Below are 13668 nucleotides of genomic sequence, written 5' to 3' on the forward strand. Positions count from 1 at the left end.
AAGTATATATCCTCGGGAAGAGTATGCAACTTCAATTCCTAAAAAATATCTTAAGAATCCTAAGTCAGACATATCAAAATTATCTTTTAACATATTTTTAACATTACAAACACTAATTTGATTATTCCCTGTTATAATCATATCATCTACATAGAGGAGAAGAATAACAATACTAGTTCCTGCATTTTTCATAATGAGAGCAGTGTCGGTATGGCATGAACGAAAATCATGACATCACTAAATCTATCGTATCAAGATTTGGGGGCTTGCTTAAGATCATACAATGTTTTTAAAAGTTTAAGAGTTTTTTTTTGTTCAATGTTAAATCTCGGCGGAGGATCCATATAGACTTCTTCATTTAGTTTTTCATTAAGGAATGCATTTTTAACATCCAATTGATATATAGGTCATTTTTTAGTTGATATCACAACGATTAGGGTCCTGACACTAGTCAGTGTAGCCACGGGTACAAAGGTTTCCTCATAATCAATACCATATTCTTTTGAGTATTCTTTAGCTACTAATCTTGCTTTACATCGTTCTAAAGTTTCATCACTTTTAGTTTTAACTTTTAACCCACCAGCATCCCGTAGGTTTCTTGTTGGGAGGAAGTTTAACTATGTCTCAAAGTGTTAGCTTTCTTAAGAGCATCTAGATCTATATTCATGGTTTCAATCCAATGTGGTATATTTTTGGCTTGATTATAATGTGCGGGCTCATAATGGGAGTGTAAAGTTATTGAGCAAGCCTTATAATTAGGTGTTAGTGTTTTATGGGACACAAACCTATTCGGTGAAATGGATTATCTAGTAGACCGTCTAAGCGAGGTTTCTTTTAGAAATTCATTGTTTTGAGAAATTTTTTTTAAGGCACTAATAGGTTTATATTGCTCACGCCGAGTATAAACTTGAAGGTTTTTATCAATGATGTCATCACTACTTGGTGATGTTTCAATATTCGAGTTTTCATGATGTATGTCATCTATTATTTCAAAATGATTCAATTAATCATCAATAGAATGCATATCTTCTGTTGGGAAAAGATCATATAAAAACATATAGTCAATTTTGTCTTTCTTATCAAGACTTTCAAGACCATTTTCACCTTTCAAGAATGTCACATCTTTGGAAACATAAAGTTTGTTATTTTTGAAATCAAAGCATCTATATCTTTTTTTATATTCACTGTATCTAAGAAAAACACACTCAATTGCTTTTGGAGACAGCTTATGTCTTGTTTAAAAAAACAAAGCATTTGCAACCAAAAACAAGTAAGCGATTAAAGTCTGGTGTCATGTTGAGCATACAATTTATAAAATAAGTTGAGGTTAAAACGGCTTCGGCCCAAAAAATTTGGGGATATTTTTAGAAATAAGTAATGTTCTAGCAGTTTCTACAATGTCTATGTTTTCTTTCCTCTAGCTAGTTTGTTGAGGTATTGTAGGACACGATCTTTGATGACAAATTTCATTTATCTTTAGGTAATTTTAGAAATCATTAGATAGATTTCTCCACCCGAATCGGATCTAAGAATAGATATATGGCTTTGAAATTGATTTTTAACTTTTATGCAAAACTCTTTAAAGGAGAAAACCTCCAATTTAAAATTAAGAAAATAAATCCATACATACCTAGTAAAGTCATCAATGAATGTTACATAATATGAATAACCTCCCTTGGACACCTCATGCATCCGAGTGTACCAACTCAAAAGGTCTTGTTGAAACAAAGGTTCTAGTTGAAAATGGAATAGATTTTATTTTTTTAAGAATACAATCTTTTTAATTCATATCTTTTTATTTACAAAACTTGTTTCTAAAAGGAAAAAGATACATTTTTGAGTAGCTTAGATGTCGAAGTCTTTTATGCCAAGTTTCAATGCTCTTGTCTTGGACATATATAAAAAATGAGTTTGAAGGAAAAGTCAAATAATCCATAATGTAAAGGTATCCCTTCCTGTGGCCTTGCCCAATCCGCTTCTTGGACTGGAGATCCTGCACAAAGTAACCATTAGATGAGAAAGATATTTCACATCCATGGTCGGTAATTTGAGAAACTGAAAAAAAATTAAGTTTAGTTTTGGAACAACTCTAACTTTTGGGACAATTTTTTTGAGAATTTTTGGGATCTAGTGTTCCTATACCTTTTATTTTTAAAAAAGTTTCATCGGCCGTAGAGACACAAGATAGTTTTGAATTGGTGCATACATTGGTTAAAGCATTTTCATGGGGAGTCATATGAAAAGATGCACCCAAATCTAATATCCAAGAATACGTACCGGGCGGCGATGTAGAGGCAATGGCGGCACCCGATGTAGAGGAGGTAGCTTTGAGAATTTGTTGAAGAGCCATGAAAATTTGTCCAAGTGTATGTTTAAGATCTCCACTCTTGCCTTCATCTTCCTTTTTGGTAGTTGATTCTTTAACAGAAGCAACCTTAGGCTTGAAAGTTCCATTCAATTTTGGGCAAGCGGGTTTAATGTGACCCGACTCATAGCAATGATGACACACAATCATCTTTCTACCTCCACCATAGTTATTATTGTTGGTATAGTTACCTTGCCTCCCAAAATGTGGAGGTTTATATGTTTTAACATTGTTGTCGGGTTTAGACACAACTAAGACCTCATCAACATTCTTAATCATGCCAAGCCGAGTTTCTTCTTGAATAATTTCGGCAATAGCATCCTCCAAATGAGGAAGAGTAGATATATGTAAAAGGGAGGATCTAACTTGCTCAAACTCGGGATGAAGCCCAAATAAAAATTTTAAAAACCTTGTTCCATTTGCTTTTGCCTAAGTTTTACGTCCTCAATAGCAACCCAATTAGGATCTAAAAGTACTAATTTATCTCATAGAGGATTTAAAACATTATATTAATCTTGAATGCTTAAATCACCTTGTTTGGTGGTTCTCACTTTTTCTTGTAAAAAATATGCTCTTACAAGATCTTTTTGAGTATACATACCCTTCATAAAGAACCAAGCCTCATTGGATTTATGAAATTTGCCAATGTTAGCACGTACCTTGAGTTCTACATTGTTCATGAACCATGCAAGAATCTTTGCATGATTGCTCTCCCATTCTTCTACCCTTTTTTGATGTTCTTCAATGGCCTTGAGGTGAGCATCTCCCTCAAGAGCCTTCTATTGACCTTCTATCTTGGTGAGTTTTAGTTGAGGTTCGGAAATAGAACCCATTACATAACCCCAAAGTTTTTTCCTTTGAGATTATTCTCCATTGCAGATACCCACATCATGTAATTTTTGTCATTGAACTTGAAGGAAGGATAAATCTTGGATTCCATTGTACAGACAAAAAGAGAAGAGAGAGAGAGCGTTGTCATGACTTCAACTCTAAGAATCGTATGGCTCTGATACTATGTAATGAAGTATGCGAAAATATAATACAATAATGTTAATGCATTCACAATGGGGTCGTCGATATGAACAATTGGGGTGAAGCCCCTACTTATACAACAACAACAACTACGCCTTCATCCCAAAACAATTGGGGTCGTCGATATGAACCAAAAAAGAAAATCATTCTGGGTCTTCCACATGAATCCTTCTCCTCCAATCATTTCTATCCAATGCCATGTCCTCGGTGAGGTTCAAAGCATTCATATACTTTCCTATCATCTCCATCCAAGTCTTCCTAGGCCTACCCCGACCTCTTTTAACTAATATATTTTCCCATTTCTCCATCCTTCTAACTGGAGCATCATTAGGCCTTCACCGAATATGTCCAAACCACTGTAAACGATTCTCTCTCATCTTATTTTCAATGGATGCAACGCCTACTTTCTTACGTATCTCCTCGTTTCGAATCTTATCTTTTATTGTATTTTCACACATCCACCTAAGCATACACATCTCAGCTACACTCGTTTTTTGAATATGATGTCTCTTGGCAGCCCAACGTTCCGTACCATATAGTAAAGCGGGCCTAATTGTCGTCCTATAAAACTTTTCCTTCAACCGCATTGGCATTCTACGATCGCACAACACTCCAGTTGCACTTTTCCATTTCATCCACCCAACCTTTATCCTATGATTTACATCTCCATCAATTTCTCCATACTTTTGAAGAAGCCCCTACTTATACACAAAATGAAAAAGGAAAAGGGGAGTCATCCCAATGACTATGTGGGACCCCCAATGCATGTACATCAATATTGAAATAAAAAGAAAAGAAAAAAAAGATAAAAATAAACTATCTATTAAAATAGTTGTTTCTAGAAAACAACTATGTAAATGACCAAAATATCCCTATCGGGTATATATATATATATATATTAACATTTGACTCGTAGAGTGCACGTGAAATAGGCTCCTGTGATCCGAACACAAGCAACAGTTGTTCAGCTTGAGTCGGTTTGTATAGGTCCATTAACTAGTAATTTTACATATATTTTATATCATATAATGCAGATGGTTGAAGTGTTTGGCTTATAAACCATAAGTTTAGATTTCAAATCTTATTGCTTACAATTTGAAACAATGTATTTTGTAAATGGGCCAGTTTAAGCTTGATTTAATAGGTTTAGAGTCCAAATTCTATCATTTTTAACTTCAAAAAGATGTTTTTGTATGTGAGCCAGCTTGAGCTCAGCTGGCTTAACTCAGGCTCAACATGAGCTCGAACCTGGCTTGGCTCACCACAAAACAGAGCCAAGCTTGAACACCCTTTGTTCAGTTTGTTCAGATCATTTACCATCCCTAGCTAGAGCAATTCAGAAAAGGAGGCCAGGGTTCCTCAAACCCCCCAAAGCACTCTTCTCTTGCTTTCCTCAGTATGATTCCTGAGATCATAACACCATCCATGTCAACCTCGCACTCTACTGATATTAGATCACATGCCAAAAAAATCTATCCAAAAAACAACGGGAGATGGCCCAACACAAATTCAGTTTAGATCTACTCTATGCAACACAAACTCTTCTAACAGGGCACCACACGCGACACTTGGACACGACTTCCTTTGTCAGGTGAAGTCAACCACACTGAGGTCCATTTTTGTCTAAAAGTAGATTCAGTTAACCCTAAGCAAGTCTGGTTTTATTTATATTATATAAATAAATACATAAATGCACACACATACACGTAGTGTTAACTTAAAACTGTTAAAATACATATGTATATACCCTTCCTGCACCCCGCGCACCCAAGTTTTTTTAAAGTGCCGCATTGCCACATTCGCACGCGTATCCGCAACCGCACCTATGTGACATATGATCTACTTAACAAATTCCATACTTTGAAACAAAAAAGACCCAACTACCAATAATTAACAAATAGATTTGCTGTAACATATTATAATTATATACTACTAAGTCAATACCACTATAGGCGACTAACTAATGGTTTTATACCAGCCAAAACCTCTTTTGCTATCCAAATACCTAACTCAATAATATCCAAACTTCTTGTTTAAGCTAACCATGTTACACAATCTGATTTATCTGGCCTTAACTAAGGAAAAGCACTTTGGTTAATACTAACAGAAACATTACATCACAATGTCACTCATATTGTAAGTAACTTATCAAGTTATTTTGCGTTGAGAGTGAATTGACATCCAAAGTGCATATGTTTGCTGTTTTTTTTAGGGCACTTTCAAATCCATTCTTAGTTGGGGAGTGAAACCTTATATTTCCACCTATTAAAATTGTTGATTTCTAACAAAAAATTTATTTTGCGTATAAATGACTTGTATATGTCTCTCTCAGAATCCATGGCTTGTATATGATAACTAAGGTTGCAAATGTGTCGGATCCAGGGAGAGGAATTTGCAAAATTTGGCTGTCCCGGATCCGAACTGACCTGACTCCCAATGTATTTTGGGATCCGAAACCTGACTCGCTTGCATCCCTAATGACAATCGATGGAATATATGACTCATGCAGCCATGCTCCTTTTGGTTTGTTAAATTCCATGGGTTGTGTAGCAATAGAGATCAATGTGGTCAATTATGTCTCTCTCAGAAGTTGGTTCGCTACATTTCATGTTCTAGGATTCTTCTTTTTTGTGACCTATTTGTGGAATATACGTGTCTTATTTATCTAGCTTTGTTTGTTCTCATATATAATTCTACGCATATGTTTGTTGGTTTTGTTATCTTGGGGTTTGGGGTGCATTGGTTTCTTCACTTGGAGTCTTTAAACAAAGCACATCTGTAATAGTAATGCATTATGGTGATATTAGCTTGGGTAGGAAGGGAAAAAGGAGAAGAGAATTATTTATGACCTATTTGTGGAATATACGTGTCTTATTTATCTAGCTTTGTTTGTTCTCATATATAATTCTACGCATATGTTTGTTGGTTTTGTTATCCTGGGGTTTGGGGTGCATTGGTTTCTTCACTTGGAGTCTTTAAACAAAGCACATCTGTAATAGTAATGCATTATGGTGATATTAGCTTGGGTAGGAAGGGAAAAAGGAGAAGAGAATTATGCTAGGGCTCGGAATCAAAAGTTCAACCTTCCTTTCTCTTTATTACCATCTCTTGGCGTCTTTTAGCTTGGAAAATATTTTTCCCTTAACTTTTTGGTTACACCCTACCCTTGCTAGTCGATAAAAATAGTCACCAAGATATGGTAAAACTTTGCTTTGATAGTCAAATCCCCTTCAAGTTGGGGTGGAGACATCAATAATCTCCAATTTACATCGAATGTAAATGTTTGGTCTTCCAATTGATTTGGTAAAGTCACCAACTATTTGAAGCTAGGTCTGATTTTAATACTTCCTCATCAACAGTTTTGCACACAAAATTACTTTCATTACTTTTATTTTCTTGGAATGCAGGATTTGATGCATGCCATCAAAATAGTGGATGATTAAAAGCTTTTGCATAGCTGCCTCACTATTCCTTCTTGGCTCATGGCTAGACTTTGTCTCTACATTCTTTTTTTGTGCTTGACCAAAAGACCAAGTTGCCTCATGTTGGACCTTACAAAGTCTCTAAATTGCTCCACAGGTGAACCTGTTCTTTCTATGATGTGATCCTTTGAGCTTTTCCTTGTCACTAGCACTTAAAAATTATCCTCACTCTCCTCCCTAATTGGCTTCACTGAGACCAATAATAATCAAAGGATTATCGTGTCTTTTGTTGTACTTTAGCCAGTCATTTAGTGTTCCTTTGAGATGTATCATAATACACTTTACGACTTTCATGTCCTCTCTTGGATCATGCACAAACTATGATACTTGGTTAACAATATATGAAATGTTTGGGCGAGTGAAAGTTAGATATTGCAGTGCACTCACTATGCTTTTGTAGGACCTTGGATCTTTACAAACTCTTCTTTCATCTGCTTTTAACCTTTGATTTATTGGTGCGGGTGTAGACATCAGCTGACAATCCCTCATTCCAACCTTACTCAATAAATCCACTACATGTTTCTGCTGAGGCAGAAACATTCTTTACTCTTTGGAATCCAAAGGCCTTGATTTCATTAGAAAATCTCTGAAACTAGGTTTTTAAAGTTTGTTTTAATCCACATAAAGATCTTTTTAACTTGCACACCTTTTTTTACGGGATCACCTTCCGCATAACCTGGTGGTTGTTCCATATAGACTTCTTCCTTATGATCTCCATATAAGAATGTGTTCTTTACATTCATTTGAAGCAATGGCCAATCATGTATCATGGCTAATGATAATACCAACCGAATTATCCCCAATTTGATTATGAGGTTAAAGATTTTGTCGTAATCTATACCCTATTCCTGAGTATATCCTTTAGCCACAAACCCATTTACGCCCTGCTACATTTTTATCATGGTATCTACTTGCTATATCCCAAGTATTAAATGAAAACACAAGACAATACAGATTAGATCAAAGGCTTTTCGACATAAGATCCAAAGATCCAAATCTAAATGGATTGGGTCAGATCAAAGGCCTTTCAGCAAAAGATCTGACATCTATGTAACACGGACCTTTAAGAGGGCACTATGCCTGTGTCGCACTCGCACCCAAGTCAATCACATTGCGGTCAATTTTTGTCCAAAAGTACATTCAGTTAACCCTAACCAACTCCAATTTTACCTATACTATATATATAAATACACAAATCTGCACACACGTACAGAGTTTTTTGATGTTTTTTTTCAAAATTCTGACTGTACAGATGTGTTTGATTGATTTACTAGAAATTGACACTCGGATCATGAATTTTGGATAGAAAAAATGGTATTTGGAGCCTTGAAATTTTTAGGCTGTTGATTTTTGAAGCTTATAAAAACCTATTCATGCATCGTAATCAAATGCTCCAAGAACTGATTCCTATAAAAACAAGCATATAGATCACATTTGTATGGTCGGAATTTTGAAGAAAACACCGAAAATTCAATAAAACGTCCATTTGGTAGGTTTGGGATGGCTTTTCATTGGAGAGGTTTTCAAAATCACACACACACACACACACACACACACACACACACACACATATATATATATATATATATATATATATATATATATATATATATATATATATATATATATATATATATATATATATATATATCCGCAGCTCCACAGCAGTGTGGTGGTATTTATTTATTGATGAGGAATATCTATCTATTGTAGATTGTTAATTTGATTTATTGCATAAATTTATGCATGATGAATTTATATGATACTTGTTTTTATTTTATTAGTGTTAACTTTTTTTTGTCTTTGCTATATATATATAGCAATGGTAATATACACGACCCGTTGGGCTTTTTTCTGAAAAAAACCTTAAAACACAAAAAATTTCGAAAAACCCCACCTGGTGCGGGTCGGGCATGGATGGTGTTGGGTAGCTTCCCATTTTCCTCTCTCCCTCTCTCTCTCTCTCTCTCTCTCTATATATATATATATATATATATATACTTTCTGCACCTAAGTTTTTTTAAAGTGCTGCATCCTATGTGACATAGTCTGAGACTCTGACATCTACACTCCAATATATTCAATATTGAAATCCAATAAATATAAATGGTTCAAAGGCCTTTCAATGTAAGATTTTGGCCCCAAGGAAAGGTCTAAACAGCCACAAATCCAAAGAACCAAGGGTCTTTCTCTCTCTCTAGAACGATCTCAACAGTAGAGAGGAAAAAGCCTACTGCTGGAATAATGGCATAAAGAGAACAAGGGGATCCAGATCTGGTACCGGAAAGTAATATGGAGAGAAAAATCAGATCTAATTGGATTGGATCTGATATAGAAAAGAAAAGTGTGACGATGAGGGAAACATATCAGATCTGATTAAATCAATTCTGATTTTCAAGTGGAGTAGAAATGACGTTAAGGAAAGGAGGATCAATAGATCAGATCTGATAGGACTGCAAGGATATGAGATGGAGAATCGTCAGGATTAAGAAGTTGATGAATGGATCAGATCTGATGCAACCACAAAGAATAAAGAACATATATATCAGATCTGATATAATGAGAAGGAAAGTAGATGGAGAAAAAATGAGGTCAGATCTGATGCAACGATAGGGAGAAGAAGAAGGACATATCAGATCTGATATGATAAAGAAGGAAACAAGACGAGTGGAAATGAAATCAGATCTGACACAAATAAAGGGAAAGAAGGAAAGGAGAAGAGGAGAGAAGAAAGAAAAAGAGGTGGAGAGATCGGATCAATAGAAACACCCGAATAAAAGAAGGGGGCTATGATACCGTGAAAGTTTTCCCCATTTGACACTAGGGATGCATGCAAGTTTGAGCTGTGCTTAGGCTGGCTCGAATAAAAAACTAGTTGTTCAATCTCTTGCTCGAGCCGAGCCTGAACAGCTTTTGTTCAAACTCGGCTTGAGTCGAATCTGAGCTTGGCTCGGCTCAGCTCAGCTCGAGCCAAGCATTTGTATATGTATTTTGAAAGGAGGATGAATAGATCAGATCTGATATGACTGCAAGGATATGAGATGACATTAAGGAAAGGAGGATGAATAGATCAGATCTGATATGACTGCAAGGATGTGAGATGGAGAATCGTCAGGATTAAGAAGTTAATGAATGGATCTGATATGATGCAACAACAAAGAATAAAGAACATATATATCAGATCTGATATAGTGAGAAGGAAAGTAGATTGAGAAAAAATGAGGTTAGATCTGATGCAACAATAGGGAGAAGAAGAAAAAGGATGTATCAGATCTGATATGATGACAAAGAAGGAATCAAGATGAGTGGAAATGAAATCTGATCTGACACAAATAAAGGAAAAGAAGGAAAGATGGAGAAGATGAGAGGAGAAGAAAGAAAAAGAGGAAAGAGAGGTGGAGAGATCGGATCAATAGAAACACCTGAATAAAGAAAGGGGGCTATGATACCATGAAAGTTTTCCCCAGTTGACACTAGGGATGCACGTGAGTTCGAGCAGAGCAGGCTGGCTCGAATAAAAAACTAGTTGTTCAATCTCTCAGCTCTAGCCGAGCCTGAACAGCTTTTGTTCAAACTCGGCTTGAGTTGAATTCGAGCTCGACTCGACTCGAGCCAAGCTTTTGTCTGTGGCTATTGAAAAAGGAGACCTGCTAGACTTAAAACACGTGGGTTATGTATATATATATATATATGAAGTTGCCAAAACAAAGAAAAAGCAGCATAGCAATGTATGACGTTTACTGTAGTTGGCATAGCGCAAGACGTCATAGTGCTGTGTAGGCACGGAGGAGAAAGCTAAACAACCAACCTTTTATGTTTAGAAGTTGTGGGTCACAGCCATACGCGCCTTGAGAACGAAGCATGCTAGAAGCGTAGTGGAGTGTTAAGATTAAGATAGGAAGTGGCATGCAGTCTGGAAGTGGTGGATCTGTTCCGCATGGTAGAGGGTTTGGGAAGAGCAGAATAACAGGATTTTCCATGGCCTTACCTCCCCAGCCACAAAGGTCTTGTGTGCGATAAGCACCGATGTCATGTTGACCATCAAGGTGGTGTGACCGATTACAGGCCATGAGTGGATCAATACTCATAGTCGCCATCATCTGTTTAGACGAGATGTGGAACCCGATTCACACATATTTTCTTGATGCTTCCCTGCTCTTGTATAAGGATATCTATTGATGAATGCAATAAATACTAGCACTGCATTGTGTTTTCAAACAATGAATATAGTCCTTTCTCAATCTAGAGTTAGGGCTGGCAAATGAGACGAGATGCTCATGGCTCAGCTTGTGCTTGGCTCATAGAGAGCACAGGAAATAGGCTCCCGCGATCCGAACACAAACAACAGTTGTTCAGCTTGAGTCGGTTTGTATAGGCCCATTAACTAGTAATTTTACATATATTTTATATCATAGAATGCATATGGTTGAAGTGTTTGGCTTATAAGCAATAAATTTAGATTTCAAATCTTATTGCTTACAATTTGAAACAATGTATTTTGTAAATGGGCCAGTTTGAGCTTGATTTAATAGGTTTAGAATCCAAATTCTGTCATTTTTAATTTCAAAAAGATATTTCTGTAAGTGAGCCAGCTTGAGCTCAGCTGGCTTAACTCGGGCTCGCCATGAGCTCAAACCTGGCTTGGCTCACCACAGAACTGAGCCAAGCTTTAACACCCTTTGTTCAGTTTGTTCAGATCATTTACCAGCCCTAGCTAGATCAATTCAGAAAAGGAGGCCAGGTTTCCTCAAAAGCCCCAAAGCACTCTTCTCTTGCTTTCCTCAGTATGATTCCTGAGACCATAACACCATCCATGTCAACCTCACACTCTACTGACATTAGATCACATGCCAAAAAAATCTATCCAAAAAACCACTGGAGATGGCCCAACACAAATTCAGTTTAGATCTACCCTATGTAACACAGACACTTCCAATAGGGCACCACACCCGCATGGGTGCGCCCATGTGGGTGCGACACTTGGACACTGCTTCCTTTGTCAGGTGAAGTCAACCACACTGAGGTCCGTTTCTTTCTAAAACTAGATTCAGTTAACACTAGCCAAGTCTGGTTTTATCTATACTGCATAAAATTATAAATAAATACACAAATGCACACACATACATGTAGTGTTAACTTAAAACTGTTAATATATATATATATAGAGATAGAGAGATAGATACTCTCCCTGTACCCCTGCACCCAAGTTTTTTTAAGTGCCGCATCGCCATATTCACACTCATATCCACACCTGCATCTGCAACCGAACCTATGTGACATAGAATCTACTTAACAAATTCTATACTTTGAAACAAAAAAGAATATCGTTGATCAACTACTTCACATTTGAATATTTTTGAATATGATGTATATGGTGAAGCAACTATGCGGATTATGAAATCAGCACACCCTATTACCAATAATTAACAAATAAATTTTCTGTAACATATTATAATTATATACTACTTAGTCAATACCACTATAGGCGACTGACTAATGGTTTTATGCCAGCCAAAACCTCTATTGCTATCTAAATACCTAACACAATCATATCCAAACTTCTTTTTTAGGCCAACCATGTTACACAAGCTGATTTATCTGGCCTTAACCAAGGAAAAGCACTTTGGTTAATACTAACATAAACATTACATCGCAATGTCACTCATATTGTAAGTAACTTATCTGGTTATTTGCGTTGAGAGTGAATTGACATCATATGTTTGCTGTTTTTTTAGGGCACATTCAAATCCATTCATAGTTGGGGAGGGAAACCTTAAATTTCCACCTATTAAAATTGTTGATTTCTAACAAAAGATTTATTTTGCTTATAAACGTCTTGTATATGTCACTCTCAGAATCCATGGCTTGTATATGATAATTAGGGTTGCAAATGTGTCGGATCCAGGAAGAGAAATTTGCAAAATTTGGCTGTCCCGGATCCGAACTGACCTGACTCCCCAATGTATTTTGGGATCCGAAACCTGACCCATTTGCATCTCTAATGAAAATCGATGGAATATATGACTCATGCAGCCATGCTCTTTTTGGTTTGTTAAATTCCATGGGTTGTGTAGCAATAGAGATCAATGCAGTCAATTATGTCTCTCTCAGAAGTTTGTTCGCTACCCTTCATGTTCTAGGATCCTTTTTTGGTGACCCATTTGTGGAATATACACATCTTATTTATCTAGCTTTGTTTGTTCTCATATATAATTCTATGCATATGTTTGTTGGTTTTGTTATCCTGGGGGGCATTGGTTTCTTCACTTGGAGTCTTTAAACAAAGCCGATCTGTAATAGTAATGCATTATGGTGATATTAGCTTGCGGATGCAGGTGCAGATATGAGTGTTAATATATATATATATATATATATATATATATATATATATATATATATATATATATATATATATATATATATATATATATATATATATATATATATATCCTTCCTGTACCCCTGCACCCAAGTATTTTTAAAGTGCCGCATCGCCATATTCACACTCGTATCCGCACCTGCATCCGCAACCACACGTATATGACGTAGAATCTACTTAACAAATTCTATACTTTGAAACAAAAAAGAATATCGTTGATCAACTACTTCACATTTGAATATTTTTGAATATGATGTATATGGTGAAGCAACTATGCGGAGTGTGAAATCAGCACACCCTACTACCAATAACTAACAAATAGATTTTCTGTAACATATTAGAATTATATACTACTTAGTCAATACCACTATAGGCGACTGACTAATGGTTTTATGCCAGCCATAACCTCT

The 13668-nt window shown here is 36.1% G+C and overlaps 1 protein-coding gene across 4 annotated transcripts in view; it reads left to right on the top strand.

Moving 5' to 3' along the window:
- LOC149851417 (protein VERNALIZATION 1-like) overlaps positions 1-13668 on the top strand; it is a 65974-nt gene that overhangs the window by 22887 nt on the left and 29419 nt on the right. The window contains exon 3 of one of the 4 annotated variants that reach the window (XM_090000646.1): positions 6805-8294. The exons of the other annotated variants lie outside the window; for them this stretch is intronic. Within the exon in view, the coding sequence (XP_089856772.1) occupies positions 6805-6840 (36 nt within the window). The 3' untranslated portion in view covers positions 6841-8294. Of the gene's footprint in view, positions 1-6804; positions 8295-13668 lie in introns of those variants that run through there. 4 annotated transcript variants of the gene reach the window in all.

Source organism: Nuphar pumila, chromosome 1 (genome assembly GCF_984573655.1).
Source record: "Nuphar pumila chromosome 1, dmNupPumi1.hap1.1, whole genome shotgun sequence".
Lineage (NCBI taxonomy): Eukaryota > Viridiplantae > Streptophyta > Magnoliopsida > Nymphaeales > Nymphaeaceae > Nuphar > Nuphar pumila.